Source organism: Zeus faber (genome assembly GCF_960531495.2).
Source record: "Zeus faber genome assembly, chromosome: 4".
Taxonomy (NCBI): Eukaryota; Metazoa; Chordata; class Actinopteri; order Zeiformes; family Zeidae; genus Zeus; species Zeus faber.
The window spans coordinates 30,811,295-30,828,914 of record NC_137191.1 but is presented as its reverse complement, the minus strand read 5'-3'; the positions used below and the strand labels follow the sequence as shown (position 1 = coordinate 30,828,914).

The 17,620-nt window shown below is 43.3% G+C and overlaps 1 protein-coding gene across 4 annotated transcripts in view; it reads right to left on the bottom strand.

The window, feature by feature from the left end:
• The window catches only part of gne (glucosamine (UDP-N-acetyl)-2-epimerase/N-acetylmannosamine kinase), a 41,253-nt gene extending 24,108 nt beyond the window's left edge, over nt 1–17,145 (bottom strand). For 2 of the 4 annotated variants that reach the window (XM_079998899.1, XM_079998900.1), the window contains exon 1: nt 17,024–17,145. Coding sequence is in view for 2 of the 4 variants with exons in the window: in XM_079998897.1 (XP_079855023.1) it covers nt 5,415–5,453 (39 nt within the window). In the remaining 2 variants the exon portion in view is untranslated. Of the gene's footprint in view, nt 1–5,414; nt 5,558–17,023 lie in introns of those variants that run through there. The other 2 variants (XM_079998897.1, XM_079998898.1) reach the window with 1 other exon arrangement.
• Nucleotides 17,146–17,620: the final 475 nt, after the last annotated feature.

The following is a 17,620-nucleotide window of genomic DNA, read 5'->3' as shown; positions in this document are numbered from 1 at the left end:
AACTATATCAAGGATTAAAGGACTTATGTTTAGTATACTAGCCTACTGTAACAGTGTCTTTATAGGTCCCCCTAAAAGGTGGGTGAGATAGCTGCAGTTGATTCAGAACGCAGCTGCCCAAGTCCTCACTAAGACCAAGAAAATAGATTATATCACTCCAGTTTTCAGATCTTCACACAGGCTTCCTGTCCATCAAATAATTTATTTCAAAATACTACTGTTGGTATATAAAGTAGTGAATGGTCATGGGTCAAAATACATTTCTGATCTTCTGCTACGTTATGAACCATCTAGACCTCTCAGGTCGTCTGGGACAGGTCTGCTTTCTGTCCCCAGAGTCAAAACTAAACATGGACAAGCAGTGTTCAGTTTTTATGCACCACATATCTGGAACAAAACTCCCAGAAAACTGCATGTCTGCTGCAACTCTCATCTATTTTAAATCAAGGCTGAAGATTTTTCTATTTTCCAATGCCTTTTACTGAACCAAATATTTACTTCTTGCGCTGCAATGTCCCTTTTATGACTTCATTACCCACTCTATTCGCATTCTATGTATTCCATTTCTTAACATAATTTATCCATTTCTTCACAACGTGTTCTTTCCTTTTGCAATGTGTATCTTTTGCACTTTGTCTTAATGCTTCTGATGTTTTATGTGAAGCACTTCGAATTACCTCATTGTTGAAATGTATACTAGTGGCTTTGTGCGCACTGTATTATACCGGCTTCGGCCTATCCGAAACAGTGTTTTCAGATAACTAAAAGATCTCCAGACTGCTTCTCCGGGGCTAGAATATCGCATTGACAAGGTAAAACGCTATTCTCGGACTAGGCAAAATAGCTGTTAACAAAGAAATGATCTCCAGACTGGTTCTCCTGGGCTAGGATATCACCTTGACAAGGTAAAAAGCTAATTGGGGAATAACCAAAATAATTGCTGACAAAAAAGATCTCCAGATCGGTTCTCCGGGGCTCGGATATTGCCTTGACAAGCTAAAACGCTAATCGAGGAATAGGCGAAATAGTTGTTAACAAAAAGAAGACCTCCAGACCGGTTCTCCAGGGCTAGGATATCGCCTTGACAAGGTAAAACACTATCTGGGAAATAGGCAAAAAAATTGTAAAACAAGGTTTCTTTGATTTCTATGATTTATGCATTTTATGTCCTTTTTATAATGTGTTTATTTTGCACTTTGTCTTAATGCTTTTGATGTTTTATGTAAAGTACATTGAATTGCCTTGTTGAAATGTGCTCTGTGAATAAACTTGCCATGCCACAAATTGACTCGCCCATTTCACATGCTCACCGTGAAGGTGATGCTGCAGGTGGTCCCAGCTCACCAGCGCTCCATTACGCAGCCGAAAGGCTGTGGAGATGGGCACTACTTAGGCTCCGTTTCCTGTCCGCGAGCCGTATCCTGGGCCATCTGAACGTGGGGGTGGACCTCATGTCACAAGGAGGCCCCCATGAGGCAGAGTGGCGCCTCCCCCCGGATATAGTATTCCAGTTTTGGAGACTACTCAGGACTGCGTGGGTAAACTTGTTTGTATGGATAGAAACCACTCAGTGTACCCTGTGGTTCTCCCGCCACAGAAAAGACAACCCCCTCTGGGGGTGGATGCGTTTACACTACCCGTAGACGAGGGGCCTTCCTTTACACGTCCCCACCGTCAATGCTGCTGCCCAGACTGATGGAACGAGTGCGTGTGGAGGGCGGCCCCCGATCACCCAGGGAAACCTTGGTTCAAGGAGCTCCAACCATTCGTGCTGGCGGGCACGTGACAGGTACCCATGTGCCGTGACGCCCTGTCCCATGCCGGGGGCTCTGTGACCTCGTTACTCGTCCTGGGACATTCTCCGCTGGCCTGACCCCTGAACGACGCAGGCTTTAACAGCACGGACTGTCACAGGCTGTGATCTCCACCATTGTGGACTCTCATGCTCAGTCCATTTCTCGGCTTTACGCCTCCAAGTGAAAGCGTTTGAGCGGTGATAGCATCCTTCCTGTTTTGGAATTTCTGCAGTCTCTCATGGACGAGCACGTGCGCAGTCCACCATCAGGCTGTACGTGTGGCGATTTCAGCTTGTCATGAGGGTTTTTGCCAGTGTCAGAGAATTTTCTAATGTGGCTGCAACACGCACATCATGTGACGTGAGTGGTCAAACCATTAGTTGGACTTGGAACTGGTTTTGGACTATGGCCGCTCTTCGAACCCGTGTCTCTGACCTTTGTACGCACCCATGGGATCAACCAAGACTTGGCATGAGTTCATGGTCTCCCTGAAGATGCCTTTTCCTCCAGGAGTTTATTCCCAACACAGCAGTTTTGTCCTAAACTGTTAGGCTGTTAGCTTAGTTTATTTCACCACTGATACTCCTTTTCCCGATGGTCCGACCTGCTGTTCATATAATGTTAGCGGGAGGGGCCATGCCGAGTATGACCGCTCTACATCATCGAGTCATGATTTAGCCCCGGCCAAAAAATCTGGACCACTAAAATGGTGATAAACAGTTTAACAGTCTAACTCCACAATTCAGTACTACATGGTTCAATCTTTTCAAACGTTTTTAGCAATTGCTTTCTAACACTTATAATGTGCTTAGAAACAAATCACTTAATTCACTTCACAGGGACTATAAATTGGTTGCTTCTCTGTCTTTACAAACAAGCCCCATTCCAAAAGTCTTCAACTTGAAAGCTCTCGTCACAGCGGGGGAAATCAATGGAGTCCTGGACTCTCTGCTTGGCACCAAATCGACCCAGCTGGTCACTGCCCCCTTGCTGGGTTGATCGAGGCCTCGTGTCAATATTGGTCTGGGTTGACCTTGGGTCACCAAAACCTTCCCTGCTTTGTTGTTCCTCCATCCTAGAACAGTCTGTAGCATTGTCCAAGATGTGCTTACGCAAATCAGACTGGACCTGGGAGTAAAGGATTCTGTCGAGCTTTTACCATGCCATGCTTCTCTGAAGGAAAACTGCATTAAAAGGAAAAAAAAAAACCTTTTACACTTTATATGTTAAACATTTAGGGTTTGTTTTTTTTACTATGAATTACATACTATTGATGTTAACAATATGGACTGTAATTTGAACATTGTATTAACATTTCATAACGCTGCCTTATAAATTTTTATTGACATAAAAGAATCAAGGATGTTCCAATCAAAGACCAGGACCCATCAAGATGATCTTTTAGTTGACCGGTTCACGCTAAAATACACCCCATCGAATTTTTATATTCCGTCACATTCCCAACTATTCAAAATGTTGTAGGTGTTGTGAACAGGTACTGATATCACTGGCAACACGAAAGTACATGGGTTTTGTGTTCGAGCAAGCTACGGAAACATCAGCCTTGTGGAAATAGTACAAAGGCTTTTGTTTTTTGTTTAAACCAAAGCCTCACAAAAGTGAACGACTCAGTGCAAGACAACGTAGGCTTTACTGTTTTCATTATTCGCAGACTCGCATTGATAACAAGAGAGTTGATCAAGACATCCCTTCCCAGGAGTAAAAAACAGTATATGAGTCGATTCCGGTATCAGCGCTCGTGCATTCCTAGCTATACCCCAAATTATCAAGGTTGCTTCTTTGAAAGTCAATACACAATACCAGACAGAGAAACTATTTCCTGTGGCACGGCAACGGTTTGGAGATTTTGTTTCTTGGTCAGAAATGGCTCGTAGGTTCTGGTTCAGAGTTTCGTGGGAAGTGAGACACAGGGCCTGAAAAAAGACCTGTGTTCTAAAATTCCATTGTGCCATCTAGCTCACCAGACTTTGCCACCCGCTGCTTGTAGAGGCCAATACAAGAATGCTTCTGGACTGTTTGCCAACAAGCTTTCAAACCACGGGACAAATTCATTGTTGTCAACGGTACCTGGTACATAAATCTAGCACATAGCAGGTACTATGCCTTCACTATGTCTATTTACAATAAATTAATTCCCAACTGGATTAACGTAATCTAATTTACCCAAGGGTCCTAGTGATCGAATGTAAGATAAGATAATGTTGTAATAATGTTGCATTGATTCCTGTGTGAAGGTGTTACAGCAGAAGAACCATTAATAGAACAGCAAAGTCGAGGTCTGGAGGGCTACAAATGAGAATAAAAATTAAAGAAGGAAAAAACAGGAGTTAAGCAGGAGCATCACTTGCGAGGCTGACTAAGTTAACTTGCTCATAGTAGTAATACAGAAAAATATAGTATAATTTATACAATAATATAATTAACAACCTAGTATTGAAAACAATCAAGACATGTCTGCCTATTGTTCTGAGCGTGACTTGTGGAATTACAGCTGGGGAAAACTGATAGTTGAGGAGTATGTCATGGTGCTTGCTAAATAAAACCCCCCATTGTTTCACACGCCAGATAAAGACAATAAACATGCCAACCCTCATCTTAGCAAGTAAATTAACATTAAAATAGATGGTTCCAGTAACAGACGCAGGGGAGAAGTTAAGAGGGTTCTGGATAACAACCCCCCCCGGATGGCTACAGCAAACCTACATGACTGACTGGGCCGTGCTCAAGGGCACATAAAAAAACAAACTGAGCCAGAATAATCATCTGGTCTTTCAACGTGGGTGGAAATTACAGCCAATGTGCCAGTCGAAAGATTTATCCCCCACACAGGCTGACATTTCAAATACTCGGCCTGAAATGCACTGCTCTCAAAGAATATTGTGAATATTTTTCCCTGCCATTAACAGATGACAGCATGGTTAGAACAGACTATCTACTTTCTACTATCTTCTCATCTGCGGCACTGAGGCGGAGAGTCTGAGTATCAAACATCCCGGATGTCGCAGGATGTCAGCAGAACTTAAACTTAGAATGACAACCACCCCGTTACAGATTGCTGACCTCCGACACAAGCGTTGGTACTACACAGACGTGATGAAGGTAAAATGAATCGATATACAACACAGAGCCAAGGATAAGTTCTGACGAGCTGTGCCTCTCTCCGGCACCTACATGTGTGCTCTCGCTCATACCAACACATATGTCCACGTCGCAAAATGATTAGTTCCAGAACCCTTAGGCTAAATCCAGTCGTTACCCTCAACCTCTGTCACCACACACACACACACACACACACACACACACACACACACACACACACACACACACACACACACACACACACACACACACACACACACACACACACACACACACACTGTGATTTCCAACCAAGCATCACAAGACAGCATCAGCAGCTAGCACAGTGTTGTGGGGGCAGGGCAGCGATACAGAAGCACAAAGACAGAGAGATAAGGACAGGCATCCGACGTGGACACAGACAGGGTGGATGACAGCAGGGCTAAGAGAGGGGGTGGGAGCATAGACAGGATGAGAAGAGAACAAATAAGAGAGAAGAAAACCAGCGATCCGACTCACATGGGGGTTTCTTGCCACAGACCCTAGATGTGTATCCATACTGCCTGCTCTCTGGGTTTATCAAAAAAAAACAGTATAATTCCCCTCTCTCCGTCTTCTGCTGTGCAATGTCCACGTAACGGAGAGGCACTGCTGCCTGCTACTCTGCTGCCTGCTACCCTGCGCTATTACAGAGCCAGAGCCAGCTCAACAGCAGAGGAAACCAGGGGAGGAGGTACAACACACACACACACACATACACACACACACAGATTTAGCTGTGGAGGAGGGGGTGTGAGTGGGGCAGGATCCAGTGACATCAGGGCTCCTGATTGGCTGTGAGTGAGGAAGAGGGACGGTTACTAGTTGTAGGGGAGAACATGGAGAGACCTGGCCATATCTCATTGGTGCGGTGCACAGCAGAGCAATTCTGCAGCAAGGGCCAAACGTTCTACTGGTGCTGTTTCTGGGTTTTAACCCCGGGAGCCGGTGGGAGAATCGATTACCATGATAGACACAGGGAAATCAGACCAGCTTGATTCAACGTCACTAGATATCAGCTTAGCTATTAAGCTTCCTATTTTCATCACATTAAACCAACCAGTCTATATGATCATTAAAAGTAGTTTATATGTCATATTGTGAGATATTTTACATAAAAATGTGTGTTCATTTTATGATGATACCCGACCACAACCTATTAAAGATTGCAGGAGACCATATTAAGTTATTGCTGATGATCGCCTGGAACGGCAATAGTAAAAGCTATTTGTTAAGAAGAGAAAGTATGAATAAATTAATCAATAGTAGATAATAGCACTGAATAAATAACTTCACGGCAAACAGACCACTATTCAATAGCCTGTATTGGAGAGTACTCAAAAGTTAGCACTTGATTTTCGTACTGGAAAAAAAAAAAAAAAAAAGGGTATTGTGCACTTTTGTAACCCAAATTTAGCAAATGTGTAAAATCTAGGAGCTTGTGTCTCCACAGTCTTACACTTAGACTACGTGTCTGTGTGTGTGTGGCTAAAAATATGCTATTGAAACCTTTCCCATTGCCAGACAACGACATAAAACTGTAAAACTTGGAAGAAAAGAGTATTTTAAGCCGTTCAAAAGAATCTGATCGTTCATGAACAACCCAACACTACAGTAGATACAGCATGGCGCTGCTGGTGTGCACCTGCAGCTTGGATACTCCATGCTGCCGGTGCGTACCCACGCATGGATACTAGAGGTGTGTAAATTTCTCAATTCAAGGATGCATCCCGATGCAGACGTTAACGATTCTGCATCGATGCCGTGAGAGAACATAATCGGGAGTTTGGAAATATAATGAGGTCTACGTTTGGGAAAAAAAAAACAAAAAACAACCCCCGACCCTAAGATCAGTTTATAATTAACAGATTTTATTGTGATTAAAATAACACCTTACACAAATGTAACGTCTTCCAACGTTGATTGTTGATTTTCCGGCCTCAACTGGACAACAAAGTTGTGATGTTACAGCTACGCTGCTCACGCAGTAACGCAGCAATGGCGCTCTCTTGCACTGCATTGTGCAAGAGAGCTTTACTTTTATATTTTGGGAGATATGGCGGAGGGAGGCAGAGATCAGCAGCAATTTATGAAAAAAAAATTCGACATCTGGGCACAATTTGGATTTTATGAACTTATTGGGAAGCACAAACTGGACATGATGCACAATGTGTGTAAAATCTGCCTCATAAAATGGTAATACTTTGGTAATATGACAAATTTGTGGAACTATGTTTGTCGTTTTTACCCTGAGCTAACGTCTGCAACCAGCACTGGCAGATTTTGATCAGGTTCTGCAAATGAGAGCCATTTATCACAGTCACAAAGGTTTATCTGGTTTCCCAGTTTTTCAACTGGCAGAGCTACCGTTGAATGTCGTGGAAGAATGGCAGCCAACAGATAAAGATGTAGTGCTTGTGACGGACAGCGCATCTAACATGGTACTTGCAGCTCAAGTCGGAAAATTCACTCATCTAAAATGCCTCGCTCATACGTTGAATCTCACATCACAGCGGACGCTTAAACTACACACGGTCTTCAGGCTTCTGGGCAGAATCAAACAGATATCAACATTCTTTCACCGCAGCACTACTGCAAACCTCCATCTGCAAGTTAAACAGAAAGTTTTTGGCCTGCCAAGAGGAGAGAGAGATTGGAGATCTACAGAGGAGTGACTACAGAGGCTGCATCCTTGTAAGTAATGTTTTTGTAAAACAAATACAATTAAAACAAACTTACAATTGTCATTACAATATTAAGAAGCCACAATGACTAAAAGTTTTACAAGACGGAGAAAAACAGTTATCCTAATAGATGTGAGCTGTTGCATCGACTGAGCAAGCGCTAACTGCTGTTTTAATGCTATTCTTTCTTTTGTTCAAACACAGAATGAGAGGACAGAAGCTGATGAAGCGGGGGAACAGGAACTCTGGAAGAAGAAACGCTGCCCATGGAGGATGATAGGCCTGCTCCCAAAAGAAAGGTCTTATTGCTGCTTGTGAGTTTGATGGGGCATTCTTTCACTGAAGGTACTGTACAAGCCAAGACCGCGTATGCCAGGGCTGAGGAGGAAATGGAGAGATACTGTAAAGCTCCATCTCTGCCTCTTGGTGAGGCTCCTTCGAACTGGTGGTGTGTCCATGAGTCACATTTCCTCTACTCTCCAGGCAGTCAAAGAGATACTTGCGCATCCCATGTACAAGTGTGTCTGCAGTTTTCTAAACTGCAGGAGATGTGGTCACTGCAAAAAGAAGCACCCTCGAACCAGAACATGTGATTTACCTAGTGTTCTTACATAAGAAACGACAAATTCCCAAATGCTGAGCAGTGAGCTATTTTGTACTTGCCATATTTCATTTCTACTGAAAAGGTCAAAAGGTACATTCACATTGATACTGGGATTGAACATTTTCAGGCTAGGCCTTTACCATTTATTTTGGTTTACAATTGAATTTCATGTTGACATAAAGAGTATGTTAACATTTTGATATTATTTTCTTTTATGAACCAGTACCACCTAAAGACACGCCATCAACACTATATACACTACACAATATAAACTACTTAGCAGTTTGATGCTAAGTAGCTTACTATTGGAGTGCTGTTGTCTGCTGTGTTCAGTCATGTTTGTGATGTTTTATCCAGGAATTGCGGGGTGTATAGGGGTTTCAAAAGATGCAGCTTTTTATATTATAGACTGTTGTCGTCTGATTTTTGAAAGCACTTTCTAAATAAAAAGGAAGTTTAGATTTATCTGACTGCTTGTATTAATTGATGAAAAAGTAGACATGTGAAAATTGAGGACACATTCAGATGCGCCGAGATGCATCAGGAATTGTTCTGTATTTGAATCGTTGACAGGTGAACCGTAATCGCTTTGAATCGTGAGGGTAGTGAAGACTCAAAACTCTAACGGATACTAATAAATTATAAAATTATGAAACCCCTTTACCCGCCTTTATTCAGCTAAGACAGGTTGGGAGCGTGGTAGTCCTCTGCTCTGCTCCCCATGGTGCGATCCCCAGACTCACAACATTTCATGGTCCCCCATCAGAAAAAAGTCAGTAAGTCCTGATTTTGGATTCTAAATGGGATATGAAATGATGGAACGATACACAGATATTCCTTATTTTATTCTTTTTTTACAGTCAGTCAGATAAGGCAAAATAAAGAAAGATAGAAATTACATCAATAACAAAGTATTAAGCACATTTGAGTACCATAAGTAAATAATAAGGAGAAATATGAGGGCCAAATAGCAACAGCAATGTGAACCCTAACCCTAACCCTAAACCTGTGTAACAAAATGTTGCAGGCAGAATAACAATTAAAAAAAAGATTATTATTATACTGCTGTATAACTGAGTGTCACGTGCATCTTAATATCTTAACAAGACATGTCCAAAAGCTTACCATAAGTACACCAACCACGAATGTTACCGTTGCTGACTAGAAATTCACGGCAATCTTGGTCAATATTAATTAACACCACAACGGGTGTTTAGCCAGCTTTTTCAGCCAACCCTTATTTCTAGGAGTATCAACTGATCCAAAATAAACCGGGTAAACTTCAGTAGAGCTTAATCGTAGGCAAGCTACAAACTTCAAGGGCCAATATAGGCATTAGTCAGGTCTATGTGACTCAGCTACCGTATTATTGCATTTATCAACAACCGATAATCCAACTGGCACAGTATGTCAACATCAGTCCAATATTTGTTTAGTCTGTCAGGACAGTTATGAGTTAACTTATTCACGATTCACAAAACCACCGATATCCTGGTCAAAGAATTTTTGCACCTCGTCGGCAGTGTTGAAGGAATGAGTCTCCCCCTTATAATCCACCTTTAGCACAGCAGGAAAGATCATGCAAAACGTTACTTCTTTCTAGTAGAGAAGAGCCTTCACGGGGTTGAATGTCGCCCGCTTCTTGTTGACAGAGGCACTGTAGTCAGGGTAGAAGATGACTCGTCCTCTTGACTCACTCTCAGTGCGCGTTCTTTGTCCGGAAAGCAGTAAAATTTCACTATCATTGGTATCGCTATCATTGGTATCGCTTTGCAGTTGGGCCCAGGGTGCAGTGCGCCAAGACGGTGTGTCCGGTCCAGAGTTGGTGGAGTGGGGAACAAAGTGCCTCCCAAGACCCCGGCAAAAAAGACAGACGTAAATTTCACCGGATCAGTCCACACTTTCTCCACCAAGTTTATCACTCTCAAGTTGCAGCGCCTCGATCTGTTTTCAAGATCATCCACTGTATCAGCAAAAAGTTTGTTACTGTTTTTTAGTGAGGTACACATTTCTTCAAGGTCGGCAATTCTGTCGCTGTAGCCTGATAATGCTTCCTCAAGATCAGTCATGCAACAGCCGTGGTTCTCTGTAGTTTCGCGTAGTTTATTGACAGAGTCTGCTTACGGAACCAGAGCGTCGTCAATCGTGCTTTTGAGGTCATTGACCAACATGGTGTGCAACCTCTCCAGGTCCGCCGGGAGACATGAGTCAACGCTAGAATTAGTCATCTTGGCCTTAGTAGCTGTCGTCTTTCCCGGTGGTGTGGTGGGTCGTTCTTCTTTCTTTTTGTGCAAATTATGACTCATTGATTCTCAGATTTAAAGATGAAGCAGCTCAGGCAAAAATATATTAATGTGCTTTTTAAGTTGAGTTATGTAAAAGTAGCAAAGCACAGGAGCCTCCTTGAGGCATGTCTACCTCCCTCACATGCTAACCAAAGTCATACATGGATATTCCTGTCTATTTATACGGCAGCATTCGGAATTTCAAGGTGCGTCTCATCTTGAAGGTAAAGGTGCATTAGTGGATTGACGTGGGGTCCTGTTCACATCAGAGCCGGTCGGAGATGGACCCAATTAAAACCCGGCTTTATTGCCGTGTCATTTGACCCGGGATGAGAGCCGTGTATTAACAAATGCCTGATGTCAACGGGTGTTAGCAGGTTTTTGGTGCAGTGGGAAAGGGGTATTAGTTTATTCTCTAAGTACTATACAGACAGGCCCAGTAGAAGAGACATACAGCACTGACTGGTAGGTTCACTCACTGGTAGAGCGGGTCGTCTAGTAAGTAGAAGGTTGCTGGTTAGATCCCAGGCTCCTCCTGGTAGCATGCTGATGTGTCCTTGAGCAAGGCACTTAACCCCCTAACTGTTATTCTCCCTTTTAAGTCGCTGTGGATAAAAGGGTCTGCTAAATGACTAAATGTATTGTAATGTAAATCTCACAAGTCCTTTCCAGCAACTAGATGACACATACAGCCACTCAATGACCCTCCAGCACACACACACTTCTTAGTGTACTGTGTCTCATCAGCCTATTGGTCAGAACCACCGGAGGGCCCCCGGTGACCTCCAAGGTACTGAAGCTGATTGGACACAGGCATGGCCATGGGTCGACAAAAAAAACCCAAAAAAAAAAAAAAAAACCCTCACCGTCTGTTTCCTCTAATAATAGCTGGGGTTCTCATTACTGTATGTAATAACTGTATGTATTAAAAAACTTTGTCTATGGTACTTCTCATCGAGCCATGGCTCTGCAGAAAATAGTCTTTGAAATGTCTTTCTTTTCTGAAACACAACACAGAACTATTCAGCTTGTGTAACGTTGTGTAACTGGGGGGTGGGGGTTCTGACTGTATCCATCAAGGGGCAGTACAGCCTCAGACCACATTCTTTCAAGCAGTAAAAGATGCCTCACTGAGTGTGCTGCCCTCAGGCCTGGGAATTTAGACTTCAAGGGGATTTGTAAGTGGCTTGGCAATGTTAATTTGTACTCAAAGGTTGTACTCAAAGGACTGTTTCTCCTGGTAACATTTTCATTGGTGTGATACAACAGTGATACTGACTGACCTCACATTATCCTAAGATGAGAGAATCATCGAAGCTCACAACATAATTAATATGGTAATGGTTTGGGTGTGTTCACGTTTAACAGTTGTACATTTGCGCGGCACTGCCCCACCCACGGAGAGAGCGCAGGGCATTTATAGCTGCCAAGTTGTCCATTGCAGTAGTCTCAGAAACCACAGGTGGCAGTAGAGAAAGTACTGTGTGAAGCAGCAAGAGGTAAATGAAGAAGACGCTAGACAGCAAACATGGCTGCACGCACAGAATCTGTTCAGAGGAGCCGTTCACGGTGTTTGAAATGTGAAAAGCTGGTCTGTCAGCCGTTCAATGCAGAGACGGGGGGGTTGGGATGTCTGTCCTACAGTCCTTTCAAAAGTCACAAAGTGTGTAATTATTCTCCCTCGTTGCAAGACTCTAAAAACAAACTGCACAGAAATAGCATGATTGTTGTGTCTCTGTGGCTCTGCATCAAAAACTAAATGGTAGACTTCACATTTCATAATTGTGCTGCGGATTAATGTTGTAAAACATATTAGAAAAAAAACTGAGAAATGCTGATCTTCCATCACTTCCAATGCATTTCCCTCACCCTAAGTTAAAATCTCGGAGGTACACGACCTCATGCAGGTCCCCACGGTCCATGGGACTAACCCTTGGTGACGTAATTTGTGTCACGGGCTCCCTCGTGCCCTTGCGTGTGGGGCAATTATAAACCTAGCTTTAGAGATGCACTGATCCACTAGTTTTCAGTTCGGATCCGATTCCAATACATGTGCCGATACTAGGGCTGCCCCCTGAAAGTCGATGGGTTGAATCATCAAAATCATCAGTTAGAAAACTTGTTAGTCAACTGAGATTCAAGTCGAGCAGTTTTTTTGTGTTTTGTTTTTTTTCCAGTCAGCAAGCATTACAATAACAGGATAAAACAGATGAATCTTATAAAATGCACAAGGATAAAATGAAGAATTATAAATAAGGGGATTCATAAATATATTTTTACATGTATGAATCGAAGACGGTTCTCCATGCTCCCTGATCGCCATGCACCCCCCCGTTCCTCCAAATAAAACAACAAAAAAGTGTGTGAGGACAGGGCAAAATTAAGAGCAGAATAAATAATGCTTTGTTTTCTGCACATTAAGCATGTAGGCATGTAAAGGGGGCGATCAGGGCGCAATCTACGGTTATTACGGGTTGGAATTGCCGAGGATCTCACAATATGATATTACCGTGATACTTGGGTCTCAATACAATAATATTATAATTTCTTTATGTTTTGAAATATACCGAGTATTGCAATTCAATAGTGTGGTAAACTGCAACATATGATTAATTGTTTTCTCATTTAACTGCAATAAAATGTTTAAAAAGCATATTTTTTCTCCATTTTGGTCTTCCTTCCACGCAGAGCTTTTTGAAAAGGCTGACGTCATCCTGAGCATTTGTGCATGCGTCAGGAACCAGCGTATCATGCTGGAAGAGGAAGGAAGACAAGGACTCTCGGTGGTGGAATGAGGTAGTACAAGAGAGCATAGAGCAGAAGAGGTTGGCGAAGAAAAAATGGGATAGTCAGAGAGATGAAGAAAGTAGACAGGAGTAAAGCTGATGTGGCACAAGGCAAAGAGAGACGTAGCAAAGGCATAGGACGAGTTGTATGAGAGGTTGGACAGTAAGGAAGGAGAAAAGGACTTGTACTGATTGGCAAGACAAAGGGACCAAGCTGGGAAGGATGTACAGCAGGTTAGGGTGATGAAGGATAATGATGGGAATGTGCTGACTAGTGAGGAGAGTGTGTTGAGAAGGTGGAAGGAGTACTTTGAGGAGTTGATGAATGAAGGAAAGGAGAGGGAGAGAAGAGTGGATGATGTCGGGATAGTAGATCAAGAAGTGCAGCAAATTAGCAAGGATGAGGTGAGAACAGCCCAGACGACATACCTGGGGAAGCATGGAAATGTTTAGGTGAGATGTCAGTGGCATTTCTAACGAGACTGTTTAACACCATCCTGGAAAGGGAGAGGATGCTGGAGGAGTGGAGAAGAAGTGTACTGGTACCCATCTTCAAGAATAAGGGAGATGTACAGAGCTGTAGTAACTACAGGGGAATAAAGTTGATCAGCCACAACATGAAGCTGTGGGAAAGGGTAGTGGAGGCTAGGTTCAGAGGAGAGGTGGGCATCAGTGAGCAGCAGTGTGGTTTCATCCCAGCAAAGAGTACTACAGATGCAATGTTTGCTTTAAGAATTCTGATGGAAAAGTACAGGGAAGGCCAGAGGGAGTTGCACTGCGTCTTTGTGGATTTAGAGAACGCATACAATAAGGTGCCGAGAGAGGAAGTGTGGTATTGCATGAGGAAGTTGGGGGTGGCAGAGAAGTACGTAAGAGTGGTACAGGATATGTATGAGGGCAGTCAGACAGTAGTAAGGTGTGCAGTAGGTGTGACGAAGGCATTCAAAGTGGAGGTGGGATTGCATCAAGGATCAGCTCTGAACCCTTTCTTGTTTGCAATGGTAATGGACAAGTTAAAAGATTAAATCAGGCAAGAGTCTCCGTGGACTATGATGTTTGCGGATGACATTGGGATGTGTAGCGAGAGTAGGGAGCAGGTTGAGCAGAGCCTGGAGAAGTGGAGACACGCATTAGAGAGAAGAGGAATGAAAGACAGCAGGAGTAAGACAGAATACATGTGCCTGAATGGGAGGGAGGTTGGCGAAAAGCTGAGAATGCAAGAGTGGAGGTGGAGAAGGCGGATGAGTTCAAGTACTTGGGGTCGACCATCCAAAGCAGCGGAGAGTGTGGGAGAGAGGTGAAGAAGAGAGTAAAGGCAGGGTGGAGTGGGTGGAGGAGAGTGTCTAGAGTGATCTGTGACAGAAGGGTTAGGTCTACAGGATGGTAGTGAGACCCGCTATGTTGTACGGTTTAGAGGCGGTAGCACTGACAAAAGGGCAGGTGGCTGAACTGGAGGTGGCAGAGTTGAGGATATCAAGATTTTCATTGGGAGTGAGAAGAATGGACAGGATTAAGAATGAATACATTAGAGGGACAGCTCAGGTTGGACAGTTTGGTGGAAAAGTAAGAGAGGCCAGATTGAGATGCTTGGACAGGTGTGTAGGAGAGATGAGAGTTACATTGGGAGAAGGACGTTGAGGATGAGGCTGCCAGGCAAGAGGAAAAGAGGAAGGCCAAAGAGAAGGTTTATGGATGTGGTGAGGGAGAACATGCAGGCAGTTGGTGTAAGGGAGGAAGAGGAGCAGAACAGAAGGTATTGGAGGCAGATGATCCGCTGTGGCGACCCCTAACAGGAGCAGCCGAAAGAAGAAGATTATGATCGCTGACGGCACTGTTTTTGCAGCTGTAATGCCTGAATTTACCTCACCAATGGGTTCCCAATCTGGGTCTGTGGCCACCATTGCAGGGGGTCTGCATAAAAATCATTTGTGTTTAATTTATTTCATTCTTTTCCATGTTTTAATATCGTATTTCAGGTTAACAGCCTGGTTTGTCTCAACAACTGGCTCAGTGCAAAGGAATAGGAAAACAATAGTGACTTGTTTATAGTGTAAATGCCCTGATATAAAGTTTCATCAAGACTATTTTGTGTTTCTGTCCTAAACAATCAAATCATAGTATGGCTTCAATTGCATGGTATTTTGGGGTATTTTTTTCTATTATGAACACTTTTTCAGTGTTTGTGGCACATACATTTGGGTTTCTGACAGGCCTACTAAGACACAAACTGTGAAATAAGAGAATATTTCAGAAAACAAGTCATAAGGCATGTAGTTCGGCTTGCAGCCCTTATGTACGTCATCCAGGGCTTCAGGAGAATTACATCTGCCCTCTATCTGAGTAACTCCACACGGCTGGAGCATCACTAGACTTGCGAGCATCGAAGCTCACAGCTAACATGGCAAGTGCTCTGTTGGCTGCAGAGACCAGCACAATATATTTCAAAAGGAAGGGGAATTAATACCAACTGTCCGTGAACATACTGCAGACGACGGGAATAAAAGTATTTAAACAATAATTCCTCTGTGCTTCTTTAAAAAAAAAACACTATATGTACGACCGTATGTATATGTATGTGACAAATAACCTCTTGAATCTTGAATTTTACAGACAAAATACAACAGAAACCGAAGTGAAGCTCAACCCCCATTGGTTCACAGAACTAGGGGCCTGGCAGCTAATTTACATTTAAAGTTACACACAAAGAAACAGCCTATTTTGGAAAAGGGTGGTTGAGAGGCATGTTGGAATTGATAGAATACACAATCCGATTGGTATTTTCAGCAAATAACTTCAAAGCATGTTTTGGGGATCTCAGAGACATTAAGTTGTTGAAAAGGAGCATAATCGTCTGAAAACCCTACTTAAAACACACTCTTTCTGTCCTGTGTGTGTGAGCAATTAACCTACCCTCCTAGTATTACATATTTTATATATCTATCACCTATGTGCTGGCTCTTGGTACATGTTTTCGGTTCAAAATATGAATGTGTGTGTATGTACATTACCCTTTTGGATGAACGTATGTGTTATTTGATTCCTGCCTCTTGTATTCAATTGTGAAATCGGGCAAATGACAAATTAGGTAAAAAATAATTCCATTGTGCTCATCTCATCTTCTGCGATACATTTTGCGCTTTATGAATATGACGGATTTGATGACAAACCCCGTGGCACAAAACCAAGATTTCTCCTTGACCACAAAGCGAATGGCACCATCTACTGGCGTGCAAGGGGACTGGTTTTCGAGAACGAATCAGTTGTTTTTAGCCGCAGATGCTATCGCTTCTGATTCAGAAAAGTCTACTTTCTGCTCCGAGGAACCGATACAAACTCACGCTGCGGCTCGTACAATTATTTTAACGCCATCATCCTCAACAAAAAAGATAGGTTAATATTAGCATTAGCCGTGTGGCTGAAACCACCCATACATCACTATCCTCGAAATAACTCTAGAACTAACTGGTGGTTGTTTTCTGGAGTCGAGACACAGTTTATGCCCCCTTTAAGTTAAAAAATGTTAAAAAACAAAAAACAAAAACAAACAAACAAACAAACAAACAAACAAAAAAAAAGAACAGTCATCGACTCGAAATGTATATACCCATAAACAAACAGGAATTAGCTAACGGGCTAATCGGTAATTACCGGCTCTGAGGTCAGCCCTCAGTTGTTGCGAGACTTAATATTTCGTTTTTGTACGACGACCAGGCGACAATAACTGAAGTACCTCGAGTAATCCGGGCGCGTTCGGGTCATCTCTCACGCCACAAAGCTAAGCTCCGTCCCAACTGCTCGCGTCGTAGCGCTTGGTTCATTACCGACGCCAAACGGGGATCCTTGCTGCGTTCCTATGCAACCTGGCGCTCGGAAAATTCAGACTTCCTAGTTCCGAAAAGCGCCAAGCAACGACGGTTTAAAAGTCCGAATTCCAGGTGGGAGTTTCTTGCGGCGGACCGCTCTTCGTCCGAGCCGGCTGAGATGACTGACCCGGCGAGGCGCCGCTGACGGTGAACCGAGTCATTCCAATAAACAGATAAAACACATTTCCCTTCGCCTGTTTTTATTTACGCGTTTATTCTCGGAAGCCGGAATGACAGGTTTCTGGGTTTCCACGCACCCCGGGCGCAGCTCCGCTTTCAGCGCAGCGAGGGAGGCAAAAGCACAAGTGGAGATTGTGGCTAACGTTATCCAAGTGTTGGCAAAGCCCAAATCATCACAATCAGCACTGGCTGATCTTACTAAAAACGAGGTTACATTCTCAACCGTTAAACCTGATGATACCGTTGTCTCTCTCACACACGCACACGCCCGACCCTGCGCGTCA